This window comes from Hylobates moloch, unplaced genomic scaffold (assembly GCF_009828535.3).
Source record: "Hylobates moloch isolate HMO894 unplaced genomic scaffold, HMol_V3 SCAFFOLD_12, whole genome shotgun sequence".
NCBI lineage: Eukaryota > Metazoa > Chordata > Mammalia > Primates > Hylobatidae > Hylobates > Hylobates moloch.
In genome coordinates, this window is record NW_026652287.1 from 22,824,423 (window position 1) to 22,845,131 (window position 20,709).

Here is a 20,709-nt window from a genome sequence, read left to right on the forward strand (position 1 = left end):
GCTAACATGGTGAAACCCCATCTCTACTAAAAATACAAAAAATTAGCCGGGCGTAGTGGCATGTGCCTGTAGTCCCAGCTACTCAGGAGGCTGAGGCAGGAGAATTGCTTGAACCCGGGAGGTGGAGGTTGCAGTGAGCCGAGATTGCGCCACTGCACTCCAGCCTGGGTGACAGAGTGAGACTCCGTCTCAAAAAAAAAAAAAAAAAGAATCTTAGCCTTTTTAATGTCCAGTGCTTCTTAAAGCTAATTTTGGGGTATAGTTAATAAATAATTTTATATATAATAAAAGTAATGAACATATTGTTGAAATTTTGGAAAACAGAAAAAAGGAAAAGTTCACTCAAAGCCACTATCTCAACACAAGCTCTATTACCATATTGGTATTTTTCTTTTTTTTTTTTTTTTTTTGGGATGGAGTCTTGCTCTTGTCTCAAAAGCTGGAGTGCAGCCGCACAATCTCCCCTCACTGCGGCCTCCACCTCCCAGGTTCAAGCAAATCTCCTGCCTCAGCCTCCCAAGTAGCTGGGATTACAGGTGCCTGCTACTATGCCAGGCTAATTTTTGTATTTTTAGTAGAGACGGGGTTTCACCATGTTGGCCAGGCTGGTCTCGAACTCCTGACTTCAGGTGATCTGCCCACCTTGGCCTCCCAAAGTGCTGGGATTACAGGCATGAGCAACCGTGCCCAGCCCATATTGATATTTTTCCTTCCATTTTTTTTTTTCTTTGAGACAGAGTCTCGCTCTGTCACCCAGGCTGGAGTACAGTGGCGTGATCTTGGCTCACTGCAGCCTCTGCCTCCAGGGTTCCAGCGATTTTCCTGCCTCGGACTCCCGGGTAGCTGGGATTACAGGCACGCACCACCATGCCTGGCTAATTTTTGTATTTTTAGTAGAGATGGGGTTTCACCATGTTGGCCAGGCTGGTCTCGAACTCCTGACCTCAGGTGATCCACCCACCTTGGCCTCCCAAAGTGCTAGGATTACAGGCATGAGCCACTGTGCCCAGCTTTTCCTTCCAATTTTTAAAGCAAATTCTAAGGTTAATAATTCTAAATTATAAAGTAGTGAAATAGAAAGTACAGCATCTCTAAAATTTAATTTTTTTCTAAAATACTTGATTCCAGAGTATACAAAAATTCCTTTAAAATGCTAAGATTAAGAATTCTTCACATTAAATAAACTTTCAATTCCTAGTTTAGACATCTTTTAAAATTTGACTTAAACTTTGAAAGAGCTGGTCAGGTGTGGTGGCTCATACTTGTAATCCTAGCACTTTGGGAGGCTGGGGTGGGGGGACTGCGTGAGCTCAGGAGTTTGAGACCAGCCTGGGCAACATGGCAAAACCTCGTCTCAACTAAAAATACAAAAAATTAGCTGGGCGTGGTGGTGTGTGCCTGTAATCCCAGCTACTAGGGAGGCTGAGGCATGAGAATCGCTTGAACCTGGGAAGCGGAGGTTGCAGTGAGCCGAGATTGTGCCACTGCACTCCAGCCTGGGTGACAGAGCGAGATTCTGTCTCAAACAAAACAAAACAAAACAAAACAAAAAAACAAACTTTGAAAGAACTGAGGAACACACTGTGTTTTAGAAGAAGAAAGTTTAAAATATTTTTCTATCCATGATTAGGCTAGTTTTAATATTAAGGAATCCAGCCCTCACACCATAAATTTCAATGACTGCATTACAGAAACTTCTTTAAAAATTAAAAATTTAAGTCATACTAATGTACCTGAAGTCTAATAACTTGCAAATTTTCCTTTTAAAGAATAAATGTGTAGGCCTGACATAACCACAAATTCAGAGTCCCTAGAGTAACTATATATGCTATTAAAAGTGTCCTGGGCAAAGTGCCCAAAATGAAATCAACCCTGTTCATCTGCTATCCTCTGTAATATAGAGGCCAATTTTCCCATTCTCTATCTTGCTGTGCTCCAGAACTATTTTTAAAAGCTGAAAGCTATAAATGTTTTTGATGAAAGAACAAACCTACAAATTACTGAGTGTGCTCTATGCTGATTGGTTATTATTTGATATTCATTATATATAATACCTAATGGAAGAGTAGTCTGGGTCAGATCAATCACAGTTACATATGATTAAGCAATAGGTGGCCATCAAAGCATTCTAAGGGCTCTACTATTACAGAATTAATTAGAAAAAAGAAAACACATTATCAATGTTTTTTCTTCCATTAGTGGTTTCTTTTAATTATCATTTGGATTTTAGGTTATTTTTGAATCTTCAATATCATACAAAAACCAAAACTGATGAACATATTGAAGCTAAATCTTCAGACTTATAAAACACAAGTACTCATTTCATTAGCTGCCAGAGCAATAGCCTGATCATTTGTGAAGCCTCTGGTAAACTCTGCTGTACACTTAGATGAGAATAAGAATAAAAATTGCCCTCCTTTTCCCTTCCATTCCTGGTTTACCAGGGTCAAAATGGTGGCTGGAGAGGTGGGCAGTAGATAGAGAGCTGCATGGAGGTGCCAGTAAGGTTGGGGAGCTGCATAGAGGCATGGTGGAGTACAGGGTTTGGAGGTCGAGGATACTGGGAAATGAGGGGGCTTGGGAAGTTGTATTAGAAGTGTGGACTAGGAGGCTGGTGACTGGGGACACAGGGTAGTAGGGGGAGTTAATGGAGGTACAGATCAACAGGCTGAATGGCCAAGGATATGCAATGATGGGATTAGGGGCTGAGGAAACACACAGAGACACAGGCTAGCAGGCCTGGCAGCTGAGGACACAGAGGGGTGAGTGAGGAGTCATGGAAACATAGACACAGAGGGTGAAAATGTGGTTGGTAGGATGGGGACACAGGACTGGTGTGTAACGAAGGAGGCTGGAGTAGCTGATAGATTGTTTAAATTGAGCAAACAAGCAAGTTTATTGATTGAGCAAATAAATAAATGCAATATAAAAAAAGGGAGCCAAATTTCTCAATGCCAGAGAAGATACTGGGCAACAGAGATGACTCTGTCTAAAAACAAACAAACAAACAAACAAACAAACAAATAAATAAATAAAACAATGAGATACCATTTTCACACCTACCCAATTGGCAAAAATAAAAAATCTTTCAATACCAAGTGTTGGTGATGATGTGGAGGAAGTAGAGAGGGAGATATATAATTTAGAGCAACGGTCTGGAAAACAACTTGGCTTGTCTACTGAAGTAGATACTGTACATATTCTATGGCTCACCAACTCCACTTTTACGAGTAGCAGGACTTTTCAAACTATCTGTTAAAGGACCCGTTTTTAAAAAATTTCTAAACATTTGTGCATCGGATACTTTTGTAAAATAATGAAAATACTGAGATCAAATGACTATAAGGGTTTCTAAATGTTTCCTTTCAATTTATATGGCTGCAGATTAGAAGAAACTAACAGTCTGTGGACTGAAACTAGTCTTCAGACCACACTTTGAGTAGCACTGCTCCAGAGCAGACCTTCCTAAATGGTGTATGCTCTGGTACACACACATGCCACAAATATTGTGAGTGTGCCAAGATATTAATCCACTCAGCCTTTGCAGTAGCTGGGCAAGATATTATAAAGAACTCTCAGCCAGTCACCTTTAGCTATAAAGGAAAAAAATTATTTTTAAAGGCATAGGAGGTAAGCAACAAATCCTTAGAACATTAAGGAAAAAGCTTCCATAGTGTATCATAACAGGTAAACCGAACGAATTTGTCAGTAAAGTGAACTACAAAGCTTGCCACTTGGCAGGAAAGCCCATTATAGCAGCTATTAATAATCATTTGTACCCATATACATTTGTAATCTAAATTAGTCTTCTATGAAAGAGCAGCTATCATTTTAGATGCTGCGATCAAATAAGATTAATACTTTACGGTTTATGCTAGCAGGTGCTGAGAGAGTACTCAGTTGTGTGAAACTCTAATCTTTATCTCTGCGTGCATTTGGGTTTTGTAATGGACTAATGCTTTATAGTGCTAGCTTCTGGCTTCAGGACCAATTTTAAAGACTTGGCTCCCTTGTGATCAAAATGGAAATTGACAGATGTTCTTTTTCCTTTTGTGTATTTAATATGTTTTACAACCTTTAAGAGTAATGATCAGAATCTAGGCTAGCTTTTGTAATGGATAGGCAGTTATTTCTCTAAGAATGTAACCATTTATAAATGCTTTTCGCTTATCAGGAACTCAAAAGAATTATTGGATTCCAGGCATCATTCTAGATATTTATGTGAAACAAGAATTACTGCTCCTGCTGCAAATTTTCTCCCTCAATATCTGGCATGAAAATGATTTTCAAAGTAATTAGCTGTGAAGACTTGACAAGACTATCATATAATAAGCACTTTATATTGTTTAAGAACCACAAAGCCATTTTTTTTTTTTTTTTCTGAGACGGAGTCTTGCTCTTGTCTCCCAGGCTGGAATGCAATGGCGCAATCTCGGGTCACTGCAACCTCCGCCTCCCAGATTCAAGCGATTCTCTGGCCTCAGCCTCCCAAGTAGCTGGGATTACAGGTACGCCACCACACTCGGCTAATTTTTTTTTTTTTTGAGACACAGTCTTGCTCTGTCGCCCAGGCTGTAGTGCAGTGGCACGATCTTAGCTCACTGCAAGCCCTGCCTCCCGGGTTCACGCCATTCTCCTGCCTCAGCCTCCCAAGTAGCTGGGACTATAGGCATCCACCACCATGCCCGGCTAATTTTTTTATATTTTTAGTAGAGAGGGGGTTTCACCATGTTAGCCAGGATGGTCTCGATCTCCTGACCTCGTGATCTCCCCGCCTCGGCCTCCCAAAGTGCTGGGATTACAGGAGTGAGCCACCGTGCCCTGCCTAATTTTTGTATTTTTAGTGGAGACATCGTTTCACCACGTTGGCCAGGCTGGTCTAGAACGCCTGACCTCAGGTGATCCTCCTGCCTCAGCCTCCCAAAGTGCTGGGATTACAGGCATGAGCCACCACGTCCGGCCAGAACCATTTTTTAAAATAAAAAAGCACTAGGAAACCTATAGAGAAATTACTACTACTTATCAAAGTTCAGTAAGTTAGAAAAAATAACTAGAATGAACACTTTTGTCTTCAAATCCTACTAGTCCAACATCCATGCTATTTTCCATTTCACAATTAAATCACATCTTTGTCAGTTATTTCATCAAACGATGTATAAGCATAGACAACTACAGGAATTGGCCCAAGGGAGTTAGGCATGAGATGAGATAGAACCAACTGTTTAGGAGTGGCATGAATATACACAAAGCCCACAGTCTTTCTGCTCATTTGTCAGTGTCTTGTGCTCTAGACAGAACTTCAGACTTGAAGAAAACCTGAAAAGGCCATCATGTCATGCTCCAATAAATTATTTGGATTCCCTGATGTCTGGTCTCAGAGTTGCTCTTTGTTTTAAGGCAAGAGAAAATGTTCAAAGCAGCCTTTGTTATCTGCTAAAATGACAGTCTTTTTAAATCATGCATCCTAACTAGTATTGTATAAATACACATACAAATACTATTCTAACCTTTTCTAACCTGTTAGTGGCACATTTTCAACTGTAAATTAGAAAATCTCACCAAGTCAAGCATAAGCAATGTAATTATCTACATACGGTAGTGGCTAGTTAACTGCTCAATCTTTTAAGAGAGTCTATAATAATCAATATGTTATATGCGGGTAGAAATCTGTATTAAATGAAATTTGTGACACAGGAACATCCATCTGTGGAACACAGTTAATCACACCATCCAAGGTCTCTGTGCTTCTGTTATAAATCAAATCACCACCACACAGCTGTTACTATCTCTAACGGGTGCTTCCACTGCTGTCCAAGCAGTTAATTCTCCAGAAAAAAAAATCCATGAAAACTTTTAAAATTTGGGGTAAAAGTGTGGCATTATCTAGACTGCATGCATAATACACTACACTTCTATTACAGTGAACAGAGCCAAATTTATTTGATTCTATTTTGTTCTTTCTCTTGGGAAATTTTAGGGGCCTCAGGTCCTGCTATGAACTCTAAAGAGTACAATGTGATTTGAAAGGTTCTAAAAATATCACAGGTTTGCCTGGGCTCACTTAGAAGGGTGGATGATTCAATTACAAGTGTCAAAATTTGATTCCTAATTTTTCAGGACCTGACAGCTGCAGCACATCTTGCCAGGATTCCCTTATCTTCATTGTGCTTCTATTTGAAGTATTTAAAGAAGATTTCATAATCTTTCCAATTTAGCTCTAGGATTTCTGTCAGTAGCTATAGAATGAATTGGCTGGCCCTTTCTAAAGCTGCTTATAAATATTATTTGACCAAGCATATTTTAAAAGTAGCTATAACTGCAAAACAGCTGAGCTTCTTGTAATGGTCAGGGGAGAAAACACAATGGACTATAATACACCCATACACCATAAACCAAGGATGACCTTTCATTGCATGAGTTCCAGTGGAACCTTAACCGGAGGTTCATTTGTTGCTATAAAAAAAATTCAGATCCCAAAGGCATGCATTCATCTGAATGACCACTCTGGGAAGGGTACTAGTACTGCATATCATTGGGACTGATTTTTTGTTTGCTCTTTCAAATTATGAAAGCAGAGAATCAGAGAGATCAAGGTGACTAAGATGGTAAAATCACTAGCTATTGGCACTACCACAAGAGGCACATGTTCTATTCTTTGTCCTTCCAGTAAATGAGAGAAAGTCTTCAAGCTGAGATTGCTGCCTATGAAACAGCAAAAATCATGCCAAAAGAGGTAGCTGAAGGCTACCAGATTAAATGGCAAATTTAAGTTTCTCACCAGGTATTTAAAAAATAATACAGGCATGAACCACCATGCCTGGCATAATCAGATTTTTTAAGATTAAAAAACCTGGCCAGGCACTGTGGCTCACGCCTATAATCCCAGCACTTTGGGAGGCTGAGGCAGGTGGATCATAAGGTCAGGAGATCGAGACCATCCTGGCTAACATGGTGAAACCCCGTCTCTACTAAAAATACAAAAAAATTAGCTGGGCATGGTGGCGGGCGCCTGTAGTCCCAGCTACTTGGGAGGCTGAGGCAGGAGAATGGCGTGAACCCGGGAGGCAGAGCTTGCAGTGAGCCAAGATCACGCCACTGCACTCCAGCCTGGGCAACAGAGCAAGACTCCGTCTCAAAAAAATAAATAAATAAAATACATAAAGATTAAAAAACCCAACTCAAAATACTGATCCAATGTTCTTCTACTTAGTGCACACATTACTTCAAAAATGTCCCTTATCTGGGCTGGGTGAGGTGGCTCAAGTCTGTGATCCAATCCCAGCACTTTGGGAAGCCGAGGCGGGTGGATCACTTGAGGTCAGGAGTTCAAGATCAGCCTGGCTAACATGGTGAAACTCCGTCTCTACTAAAAATACAAAAATTAGCCAGGCATGGTGATGGGCACCTGTAATCCCAGTCACTTGGGAGGCTGAGGCATGAGAATCGCTTGAACCCGGGAGGCGGAGGTTGCAGTGAGCTGAGATCATGTCAGTGCACTCCAACCTGAGTGACAGAGTGAGACTGTCAGGCTGCTCCATTACTGAAGAAAGCTCAAGTAGTAGACATTTTTCTCTAAAGTCAATCAAATATTTCATTCTAATCACCATTCATTGGTCCTAATTTGGCTTTCTCATAAACAAAAAAATAACACTAATCCATCTGTGTCGGGCGTCCCCAAGACCATCTCTAGATTCAGTGATTCACTGGGAGGACTCAAAGTATACAGTCATACTCTTGGCTATGATTTATTACACTGAATACCAGGCAAAATCAGCAGAGGGAAAAGGCACATGGGGTGAAATTTGGAGGAAACCAGGTGCAAACTTCTAAAAGTTGTCTCCCACTGCAGTCACAGAGGGCATAATTAATTCCTCCAGCGATGAGTTGTAACAACACGCACAAAATGATCAGGGAGGCTCATTAGAGACTTAGTTCCCAAGTTTTTACTAGGAGCTGATCATCTAGGCACATTCTGCCTAGCCTGTACCAAAATTCCAGAAAGAAGAAAGAAAGAAAGAGAGAGAGAGAGAAAGAGAGAAAGAAAGAAAGAGAAAAGAAAGAAAGAAAGAAAGAAAGAAAGAAAGAAAGAAAGAAAAAGAGAAAGAAAGAAAGAGAAAGAAAGAAAGAGAGAGAAAGAAACAGGCAAGCAAGCAGGAGCTCAACATAAAGCACACTCTTCATATACTTTAGGTAAGGTGAGCCATTCTTATCAGTGAATGGCAGGAATCCATCCAAGAACCAAGTTCCTCCAGATGCCAGCCAAGAGCCACCTTTGCAAGCAGACCTTTCTAGGGATAGCAGTCTCAGGCCTGCATGTTAATTTTTTTCTGAACACCATCTTTTCCACAATCCTTTAACTATTTATTATGTCTTTCTTCAGTCTTTTATTCCTCAGTTAATACATAATCAATTCCCACTGTGTCTTTCTCTAGTCTTTTCTTTCAGTTAATACATAATCAATTATTGATATGAAAGTTTCCAGACTTTTCGTCCATTTTAGTCACCCTCATGTGGGACTCTGGCATGACTGTCTCTTAAAACATGAAGTCAAAAATATAAAATAATACTCCAGGCATAATTAGACCATAAATAGGATACTTTTTAAAAAAATTAATGTAGTATAATCGTTTATGCATTTTTTAAAGTTGCGTTAGTAACAGATGATGTGTTGAATTGGCAAACAAAACTTGAATTCTACCACATTATATTTATTATAATCCCATTAATGGCATTTTGTTTAAGCACAGTGCCTCTATCTACCAAGATGATTCTGAATTATAATTCCATCATGTGTTTCAGGTTGACTATTTCTTGTAGCTTTTTGTCATGTGCAAAGTATTGATGACTCTACAGCCAGACTGCTAAATCCAACTCCTGGTTCTACTACTTACTAGCAATGGGGTGTCAGGCAAGTCAGCCCTCTGCGTGTCTCAGATCCTTTATCTGTAAAAACTGGGAATAGTAATTACAGACAGGCACAGGCTCACGCCTGTAATCCTAACACTTCAGGAGGCCGAAGTGGGAGGACTGCGTGAGGCCAGGAGTTTAAGACCAGCCTGGGAAACATAGTGAGACCACATCTCTACAAAACAAAACAAAAAAAGAAAATTAGCTGGGCATGGTGGCTCGTGCCTATAGTCCGAGCTTCTTAGGAGGCTGAGGTGGGAGGATCACTTAAGCCTAGGAGTTTCAGGCTGCAGTGAGCCATGATCATACCACTACACTCCAGCCTGGGTGACAGAGTGAGATCCTGTCTCTGAAAAAAAAAAAAAGAAAAAGAAACCTAAATTAAAAAAAAATTGTACTTACATAGTTGTACAATGACAAAAATGAGAATAATGTATATAAGAAGCCTAGTATGATATCTGGCACATTGTAATTGCCTAATTAAAAAATTATTATTTATCTAAAATATTGATAATAATAAACAAATCAGGATAAAGGGCAAATCTCCATGGCATTTTTTGTGTGTACATTTCCTCGGAGATGACAGCAATCAAAATATTTTGAGACTATCAATTCAACCAGATTTATATTGATATACTTAAAATTCAATATAAAAACCTTTGAGATATAAAAACAGTAAAATATTCATTACTACTTATTTTCAGTTATGTTAGCAGGGTGTAATCTCTAAACTAAATGTAGTCATTTAATAGAGTGTAGTTTCTATCATCTTTCAAATACTGGTATGAAGAGAAAGAAATCAAGATTGACTGGATGGGTAGGAAAATGTATCTTTTATCACTGAGAAGATTAGTTCAACTGTTCAAGCAATTCCTACTTATGTCAGAACTCTGGCAGAATAAGAGATAAATACATGCCTGTGCTTATTCCTGTGTACTGCCTTACTTTATAAAATAAAATGTTGTGCCGGGAGCGGTGGCTCAAGCCTGTAATCCCAGCACTTTGGGAGGCCGAGGCGGGCGGATCACGAGGTCAGGAGATCGAGACCATCCTGGCTAACACGGTGAAACCCCGTCTCTACTAAAAATACAAAAAAAAAAAGTAGCCGGGTGAGTTGGCGGGCGCCTGCAGTCCCAGCTACTCGGGAGGCTGAGGCAGGAGAATGGCGTGAACCCGGGAGGTGGAGGTTGCAGTGAGCCGAGATCGCGCCACTGCACTCCAGCCTGGGGGACAGAGCAAGGCTCCTGTCTCAAAAAATAAAATAAAATAAAATAAAATAAAAAATAAAATGTTGAAATGATAAAGTACAATGGGGGGAAAGTACTTCTAGAAACTTCATCTTTTACTAATAAGGAAAACCAATGAAATACCAATAAAAAGGCCTAGTAAAGAAAAAATGTCTGTAGCATCTGCAATCAGAAGAGCTAAAACTCTTAGACAGTATGCAACATCTGGAATATTAACTTTAATGGCAGGCATCAAAATGTATACTTCACCACCAAACTAAAAACTGCTAATGGACCTCTAAAAAGAAAATGACAAAAGAATATAAATCACTGTATATGTCTAGAACTTGTTACATTTATGCTTATTAACACATTATGTTCCTAAATTTTTCCAAGATAAGATCAATCAAACAACTACATATGGACAATCAAGAAATAAAGTTTTACATCCAAACAAATGGCTGTCATATAATTTCTGGCAAATATACACTTCCAGTTAATGATTGTTCACAGGGTAGTTCTCTTTAGAGTCAAATATGAATCCTAAAATTTACCCATTCCAATGGTGCCATCTCCAAGGCACTATTGGAATGGGTAAATTTTAGATTCATATTTGATGGCAATAAAATATTGCCATTAGGATGGCAATAGTCTCTTACATGCTAACTGTGTGACTTTGGGCAAATTATTTCAATTTCTCTGTTTCTTAAGTTACAAAATGGAGGTAATATTTACTTCAGAGGCTTTCTGAGAGGATGAATTAGGGTATATTGTGAGATAACATAAAATTTACCACTTTAACCATTTTTAAGTATACAGTTCTGTGGCTTTAAGTACATTCACGTTTCTGTTGTATAACCATCACTAAAGCTATATTTTTTAAGTGCTCAAGACCGAGCATGCAGTAACTGCTCAGAGAATGGCAGCTAAAATTATTCTCATTAGTGCTATCTTATTCCATTTTAAATTTGTGTAAATTATTTGTTCCTAAACAGAAACTATTTCATATTTATTTCCACTAAATTGCTCCCAGTCTGGGAAATACTAGTTTCAACTTTTAAGCTGTAAACTATATTTCTAGCTTTCAAATTCTTCATCCAAGTGAATGACAAAAATATACAAATACTAAGAACTAACACACAGCATTTACTATGTGCCTAGTGCTGTTCTAAGCATGTTCAATTAATCCTCAAAATAATTCTAGGAGTTATATACTACAAACATTCACATTTTACAGCTGAGTATAAAGAGGGTAAGGAACTCGCCCAAGGTCATCCAGCTGGTAAGCGGCAAAACCAGGATTTGCACTCAAACAACCAAGTTCTAGAGCCACTCTTAACCACTCCACCAGGCTGCCTCTGACACACATAGTTAACATACCACCCATGGGAATGATTACTTTCAGATGCCAGGTGTTATGTGTTGACTGAGCCTTTGAGTTTCTCAGAAGCTTTAGCATCTATTATTTCATGTGCCTTTCCTAGAGATAATAAAGAGCAATCGGCCCCATTTTACAGATAGAGAAGCCTCAGGGAGGTCAACTAATTTCTTCTAGGTCAACAGACCTTGGAGAGATCCTGGGTCTTAGCTTGGCCACTTACTAGCTGTGTGAAACTGCAAGCTCCTTGAGCATCACTCAACTGTGAAAGGGAAACGATAACAACACCTTTTACAAGAAGTAAAAAAGTATCTGTTTGCAAAGTACCTGGAACACAGCTTGTATGAAAAGTGCTCAATAAATGTGAGTCCCCCTTTCCTCATTTTGCATGTGATTCCTGGCATAGTGTTCTTTCCAAACACCATGCCACTAATTATCAATACCTTCTCATGAACTGTTTAACAGATGGGGGGCAAAGGACCTGATTTTTTGGAGATTACTATGTGATATCAAACCAGAAACCTCAGTGAACCATGTGATACTAAATCAGGCACCTCAGTGAATTATACCTCCAGCTGTATTATATAATTTTAAATATAAGAAACTTCTCTTTTGTCCATATGGCCTATCACTTTATCACAGTAGAAAATAAAATTGGTATACCAAGATTTGTTCTCTATAAAATTATGCTTAATGTTCCCCAATACCTTCTGTTCTTTTAGGTAACTGCCAAATACCTTACTTGATTTGTTCTTTTCCGACCAGACATTGTTCAAAAATTAAGTTATCATTTCCAAATGATATCTTTTTCCCCTTAAAAAGACTGCTTTTTTTTCCCCTGTCATTAGATCCTTTTCCTATTCACCATGATTTCTCAAAAATCAAGGCTAATAACTTGGCACTAGGTTTTTTCCCTCACATTTGCATAGAGGGAACATCTAACACTGAATAGTAAGTACTATTTATGCCAAATACAGCCATAACAATTATTATTTCCTGTCATTTAGGCAGCATTTTCTTAAGAAAAGATAAAAATGCTAGGAGGTGGCATAGTCTCTTGTAAAGCGAAACTGCTGCATAATTAATCTTTTTTTTTTCTCCAGACAGCAAGGATGTCATGAAGCATACACTGTTGACTTCCAGATATCATTTAATACACTCCCATGTCTTAAAGTAATTTGGAAGTGGATGTTAAAAGCCAAGAGAATTTTTCAATCACATGTTGACTTCCTGAATCTACTACTTCCCCAACAAGCTAAAAGGCACATTGGGGGGGTACAAGCAGAAGTACCACAGAGAAAAGTGGTACTATGGGAGCAATTCATTTGTTTGGCACAGTGAAGGTTCACTGCCGATTTGTAACAGTATGGATTCAATAACTTTTCAAAGCCAAAAATGAGGTTTGGACAAGAGTAGCTTTCCACGATAGCTTTTGCTGAGCTCTAGTAGCTAATACAAAATTTAAAAACCTGTAAAAATTGGTTAAGTCCAACCAATGTTTAGGAATTAAAATATGACCTATCGCTTTATTTTGCTAAAAAAGCACTAAACTAAGATATTTGACTTCATTTATTCATCATTCCTGGGCTAATTTTATGAAAAGAGGATGGAAAAGTATATTTTTGATGCTTGAGTTTAGCCATCTATAAAAAATATTATTTGTCCCACTAATCTTATGAGTCTGACAGAAGGATAAATGAAACAAAAGCTGTTAAAGCATTGTTCAAAATTTAAAGTATATAGCAATGTGAGACACAATTATATTTTTTTAGAGTTGTAAGCTTCTATCATGAGGTCATTTTAATCATGTCAGTCCCACCAAACAAGTATACATTACTGACAAAATAACTTAATGATATTTTCTTAGCCCTTTATGGAAATGCATTTACCAACAAATATAGATTTTTGTATTATCTGTTTGCTACTGTTTTTCACTTTTATAATTTAATATTTATAAATAATTAAATCCAATATAAATTCACTTAATTAAGAAGTGAAAACTTGGGGCTGGGCGCGGTGGCTCACACCTGTAATCCCAGCACTCTGGGAGGCTGAGGTGGGCAGATCATGAGATCAGGAGTTTGAGACCAGCCTGACCAACATGGTGAAACCCCGTCTCTACTAAAAATACAAAAATTAGCCAGGCGTGGTGGCGTCCACCTGTAATCCCAGCTACTCAGGAGGCTGAGGTAGGAGAATCACTTGAACCCAGAAGGCGGAGGTTGCAGGGAGCCAAGATCGCACCACTGTACTCTAGCCTGGGTGACGGAGCAAGACTCCATCTCAGAAAAAAAAAGTGAAAATTTGGAACATAATATCTCGTAAAATCATTAACATATCTGCCATTTTACATCAAAAAATTCTCAGTATGGCCGGGCGTGGTGGCTCACACCCGTAATCCCAGCACTTTGGGAGACCAAGGCAGGCAGATCACCCAAGGTCGGGAGTTCAAGACCAGCCTGGCCAACATGGTAAAACCCTGTCTCTACTAAAAATACAAAAATTAGCTGGGCATGGTTGCAGGCACCTGTAATCCCAGCTATGTGGGAGGCTGAGACAGAAGAATCACTTGAACCTGGTAGGCAGAGGTTGCAGTGAGCAGAGATCCCGCCATTGCACTCCAGCCTGGGTGACAAGAATGAAACTCCATCTCAAAAAGAAAAAAAAAAGAAAAAGAAAAAAAAAATCTCAGTATTATTGCAAAAAGACTATTCAGTTTTAAATATGTTTTATAAAATAAGATTAACTTCCCAATATTAACATTCACACTAAGAAAGTCAAACACACTAATAGTTTCACATAAAAACAATACTCATACCCTTGTCCCATGAGAAGGCTCAGCTTACCTCATCTCCCTTTAAAACTTCAGTACCATCGAATTCACGGGTCTGATTTCTCTTTACTGATGCTTCTCTCTCTAGGCTGGCTAACTTCTCCTTGGCCTCCTGAAGTTCCTCAGCTTTGGCTTCTTTTTTACGGGAAATGATAGATGCCTGATTGAGCATTAAATATGAATGTATAATAAGATATACAATCAACTTTCTATTATCTTGTGAAATTATCTATTTTTTAGATTTTACCGATATATATATATTTTTTTTCAATATCAGCTTGGCCTCTCCTAACCAATACTCCTTGCCCTACTACTCATCATCACCAATTATATTGAATATGAACATACAATGTATATTAAATACCAACCTACAAACACTTTGGAAGACAAAGCTCTGAAAATGTAAGACATATCAGCAGAGAAACAAATATGTGCTAATAAGAAAAATATTAGGCCAGGCGCAGTGGCTCAAACCTGTAATCTCAGCACTTTGGGAGGCCGAGGCAGGCGGATCATGAGGTCAGGAGTTCAAGACCAGCCTGACCAACATGGGGAAACGCCATCTCTACTAGAAATACAAAAATTAGCTGGGTGTGGTGGTGTGTGCCTGTAATCCCAGCTACTTAGAAGGCTAAGGCAGGAGAATCGCTTGAACCCAGGAGGTGGAGGTTGCAGTGAGCCGAGATCATGCCACTGCACTCCAGCCTGGGTGACAGAGAAAGACTCTGTCTCGGAAAAAAAAAAAAAAAAAAAAAAAAAAAAAAATTAAAGTCTTCTCAAATAACACTCAAATGCTAATGAAAATACATCCTAGTTCAAGTCAATAGAAGGTAACACCAAGTCTACTGTATTTTTACATGGTGGGTTTCTCTTTATTGGAAGAAAAAAATGCTTTTTTCTCAAAACTACAACACGGGTCATCTTACTAAATTCAATATCCATACTTTTAAAATGAAATGTTAAAACATCTATTATATTTGGGCCATTCTAATAAAAAAATGCAGGTTCAAAATCAAACATCTGACTCACCAGAATTAGGCAAATGTTTACAAAATGCAAATGGCTACTCTTAGCAGCATTTTATATTAGCTAGTAACTCTTGGGAGATTTCCTTAAATGAACGATAGCTGTACTAGTTTAAGAAAAACATTAGCCAAACTGTCTTAAGAGAAATGATACAAATAATTTTTCAAGCAAATTTGACAGGACAGCGAAATCTCTAGCACAAATCCTTAAAAAAATTATATTGTCCTTTTTTTAAAAAAATGAAAAGACAGGTGATCATGAAGGAATGTTTTACTCCATAGAACTATTCCAGCTCAAAAAATGAAGGAGGCTGGGTGCAGTGGCTCACGTCTGTAATCCCAGCACTTTGGGAGGCCAAGGTGGGAGGATCACTTGAGCCCAGGAGTTCAAGACCAGCCTAGGCAACATAGTGAGACCCTGACTCTACAAAAAAATAAATAATAAAAAAAAAATACCTGGGTGTTGTGATGCACACCTGTGGTCCCAGCTACTTGGCAGGCTGAGATAGGAGGATCACTTGAGCTTAAGAGGTTGAGGCTGCAGTGAGCTATGATCATGCCACTACACTCCAGCCTGGGTGACAGACAGCCTGTCTCAAAGAAAAAAAAAAAGTGGGTCAGGCGTGGTGGCTCATGCCTGTAATCCCAGCACTTTGGGAGGCTGAGGTGGGTGGATTACCTGAGGTCAGGAGTTCAAGACCAGCCTGGCCAACACGGTGAAACCCTGTTTCTACTAAAAATACAAAAAAATACACCAAGCCAGGCATGGTGGCGTGTACCTCCCAGATACTTGAGAGGCTGAGGCAGGAGAATTCCTTGAACCTGGGAGGCGGAGGCTGCAGTGAGCCGAGATTGTACCACTGCACTCCAGCCTGGGTGACAGAGTGAGACTCCATCTCAAAAGGAAAAAAAAATAAAAAAGTGGTGAAGAAGGAATGATAGAATACCAGACTCTATAAGAATTGATAGTATACTTCAATAATAAAATAAGTAACATGATAAAATAAATATAAACTTCATCCCCAAACCAGGATCTTATTTAACAGAGAAATATGAGGGTATTTCCCACTAAACTCAGGAACAAGAAAAAAATGCCCACTACCTTTACTATAGTTTAATTACTGTATTGAAAGTATTAGCTAATAGACATGAGAAAGCAATTAGAAGCATAAAAATTTGAAAGGAAAAATTGGAATTTGCATGTTTATATAATTATGCTTCCAAAAGATCAAAAGAATAGAAAAACTACAGAAACCAAATCAACAGCTTTCATAGACAAAATCAGTCGGAAGACATAAGGAAAGAAAAGCCCTCATTTATAAAAGCAAAAATGAAAGTAAATATATGTGATGGTTACTACGAGGTGTCAACTTGACTGGATTGAGGGATGCCTAGGTGGCTGGTAAAGCATTTTTTCTGGGTGTGTCTGTGACGGTATTGCCAGAGGAGACTGACATTTGAGTCAGTGGACTGGAAGACAAAGACCCACTCTTAATGTGGTGGGCACCGTCCAATCAGCTTCCAGTGCTGCTAGAACAAGGCAGGGGGAAGAAGGTGGGATAGCTTTGCTCGCTAAGTCTACTGGCTCTCTGTCTTCCTCCCATGTTGGATGCTTCCTCTCCTCCTGTCCTTGGACATCAGACTCCAGGTTTTTCAGCTTTTGGGACTTACACCAACAGCTTCCTGGGGCTCTAGGCCTTTCGGCTGCAGGCTGAAGGCTGCACTGTCGTCTTCCCTGGTTTTGAGGCTTTCGGCCTTGGACTGAGCCATTATTGGATTTTCTTTCTCCAGCTTGCAGATGGCCTATCATGAGACTTTGCCTTGTAATTGTGTGAGCCAATTCTCCGTAATAAATTCCCTTTTATATATACCTATATCCTATTAGTTCTGACTAACCAATAGGATATATGGTTGATTAGGATAACCCTGACTAATACAATAGGTAGGCATAAATTTTATAGAAAGAGTTTCGAAACCATTTGAGGAGGCGAGATTCTGAGAAGGTGGAGTAGGAAGCACCCGAAATCTGTCTCCTCACCTAGTGAACAATTTCTCTGGTGTTCCAAAATAATTACATCACACGGATTCTACCAGTGTAATTGTTGGAATACTGAGTGCTTGCAACATCCAGTGGAAAGCTTGGACAGTAAAGTGAGGCTAATTTCAATCAATTTCAGCCCTTAGCACAATAGCAGGTCCCATTCCCCACCTCCAGCCCCAAACACATGTTCCTGGTGCACCATGCACACAGCTTGCTGGAGCAAGGGTGAACAGAAAAGACCTAGTCCTCCAATACTGGGGATCTGTGCCCTGAGTGTTGCTTCTGATCACAGAGGTGCACACAAAGAGAGGGAGGCCATTGTTGCATCTTCCACCATTATTGCAAGTCCCTCCCCCTCTGACTGAAGTGACTTCTAGAGGAATTATGGTCGGGATCCTTTTTTCTGTCCCTTTAATTTTTCTCATTCTCCCCTTTTGGAAGCCAGACATTTAAGACTAAGACACTAAAAAGCAACTGCATATATGGGAAAATTTAGAAAGTGATCACACATGTCCAGGGAAATGCACTGGCTCAGAAAAGACCTGAGATTTTTTTGAGACAGGGTCTGGCTCCGTCACTCAGGCTGGCGTGCAGTGGCCCAATCTTGGCTGACTGCAACCTCCACCTACCAGCCTCAGGCAATCTGCCCACCTCAGCCTCCTGAGTAGCTGAGACCTCAGGTACACACCACCACGCCCAGGTATATTTCTGTATTTTTAGTAGAGACAGTCTTACCATGTTGCCCAGGTTAGTCTCAAACTCCTGAGCTCGACCACTCATCTTGGCCTCCTAAAGTGCTGAGATTATAGGCATAAGCCACTGTGCCCAGCCTATCTTAACTTTACATTTTAGCCTATTCTTTGGCACAGTCTACGCCAATCAAAAAACCAAAAACAGTAACAAAAAACAGTAAACCCCTGGGAAAGAGAGAGAACCTAATTTCCAGAGTTACTACATTATGAGATTCCAATGCCCACTTTTCAATAAAAAAAATCACAGCCAGGCACGGTGGCTCACACCTGTAATCCCAGCACTTTGGGAGGCCGAGGCAGGCAGATCACGAGGTCAGGAGATCGAGACCATCCTGGCTAACACGGTGAAACCCCATCTCTACTAAAAATACAAAAAATTGGCTGGGCGCGGTGGCTCACGCCTGTAATCCCAGCACTTTGGGAGGCTGAGGCAGGCAGATCACGAGATCAGGAGATCAAGACCATCCTGGCTAACAGGTGAAACCCTGCCTATAATTAGAATACAAAAAATTAGCCAGGCATGGTGGCAGGCACCTGTAGTCCCAGCTACTCGGGAGGCTGAGGCAGGAGAATGGCGTGAACCTGGGAGGCGGAGCTTGCAGTGAGCCAAGATAGTGCCACTGCAGTCTGGCCTGGGAAAAACAGCAAGACTCCATCTCAAAAAGAAAAAAAAATCACAAAGCATACAAAGAAACAATAAAATATGACACATCTAAAGGAAAAATATGAGGCCAGGCACAGTGGCTTACATCTATAATCCCAACACTTTGGGAAGCTAAGGCAGAAGGATCCCTTAAGGCCAGGAGTTTGAAACCAGTTTAAGCAGCATAATGAGATCCTGTTTCTATTTTTTAGAATAAAATTGTTTAAAAAATTTGAAAACAGGCCAGGCATGGTGGCTCATGCCTGTCATCCTACCACTTTGGGAGGCCAAAGCAGGTGGATCACTTGAGGTCAGGAGTTCTAAGACCAGTCTGGCCAACATGGTGAAACCTGTCTCTACTAAAAATACAAAAATTAGCCAGGTGTGATGGCTAATTTTTGTATTAGCCTGTAATCCCAGCTACTCAGAAGGCTGAGGCAGGAGAATTGCATGAACCCAGGAGGTGGAGGTTGCAGTGAGTTGAGATTGTGCCACTGCACTCTACCTGGACAATGGAGTGAGACTGTCTCAAAAATAAAATAAAATAAAAATAAAAACAAAAGAAAAAAATGTATGAATAGAAATTCTCTGAAAGAGACCTGATGGCAGATCAACTAGATAAAGACTTTAAAACTACTGTCTTAAAGATGCTCAAAGAACTCACGAAGATGTGGAGAACATCAAGAAAACAATGTATTAACAAAATGGAAATGACAATACAGAGAAAACCTAAAAAGAAAGCAAAAAGAAATCCTGGAGCTAAAAAGTGCAATATTGAAATTAAAAATTCACTAGAGGGATTCAAAAGCAGATTTGGGAAGGCAGACAAAAGAATCCATGAACTTGAAGACAAGACAATGGAAATTACCAAGTCCGAGAAACAGAAAGAGAAAGATATTGAAGAAAAGTGAACAGAGCCTAAGGGACATGTAGGATACCATTAAGTAGGCCAGTATATGCACTGTGGGAGTTCCAGAAGGAAAAGACAAAGAGAAAGGGACAGATAGAATATATGAAGAAATAATGTATGAAAACTTCATCAATTTGATTAAATACAAATATAAACATCTAAGAAGCAGAATAAACTCCAAGAAAGATGAACTGAAAGAGACATACACTGAGACACATTAAAATCAAACTGTTGGCACTTGATCTTCTCTCTTTAAACTTCATGTGCCTGCTTGGGTTTCTTCCAAGTGCACTTCCTTTCTTTTCTAAGGCTTTTTATTATTATGATTATTTGTTTAGTTTTTTTTTTTTTGAGACAGGGTCTCATTCTGTTGCCCAGGCTGAAGTGCAATGGCATGATCTTGGCTCATGGCAACCTTCGCCTCCCAGGTTCAAGCAATTCTCCTGCCTCAGCCTCCCGAGTAGCTAGAACTACAGGCACACGCCACCACTCCTGGCTAATTTTTGTATTTTTTGGTAGAGATGGAGTTTCACCATATTGGCCAGGCTGGTCTCAAACTCCTGATCACATGATCTGCCTGCCTCGGCCTCCCAAAGTGCTGGGATTACAGGCGTGAGCCACCGCGCCTGGCCTCTAAGGCCTTTTAAAATAAACTTCTACTCCTGCTCTGAAAAAAAAAAAAAAAAAATCAAACTGTCAAAAGCCAAAGGCAAAGAGAACATTCTGAAGGCATCAAGAGACTAACTAGTCACATACAAGAGATCCTCAATGAGATCATCAGCAAATTTCTAATCAGAAACTTTGGAGGCCAGAAAGCAGTGGGATAATATATCAAGATGCTAAGAGAAAGAACTGTCAACCAAGAAGCATATATCTGGCAAAATTGTCCTTCAAAAGTAAGGGAGAGGCTGGCTGTGGTGGCTCACACCTATAATCTCAGTACTTTGGGAGGCTGGGGCAGGCAGATCACTTGAAGTCAGGAGTTCTAGACCAG

At 39.8% G+C, this 20,709-nt stretch overlaps 1 protein-coding gene across 3 annotated transcripts in view; it reads right to left on the reverse strand.

Moving 5' to 3' along the window:
• Positions 1–20,709, reverse strand: part of IFT81 (intraflagellar transport 81) — a 93,509-nt gene that overhangs the window by 40,998 nt on the left and 31,802 nt on the right. For 2 of the 3 annotated variants that reach the window (XM_032168713.2, XM_058425939.1), the window contains exon 11: positions 14,358–14,504. In XM_032168713.2, the coding sequence (XP_032024604.1) occupies positions 14,358–14,504 (147 nt within the window). Of the gene's footprint in view, positions 1–7,928; positions 9,257–14,357; positions 14,505–20,709 lie in introns of those variants that run through there. The other variant, XM_032168716.1, reaches the window with a different exon arrangement.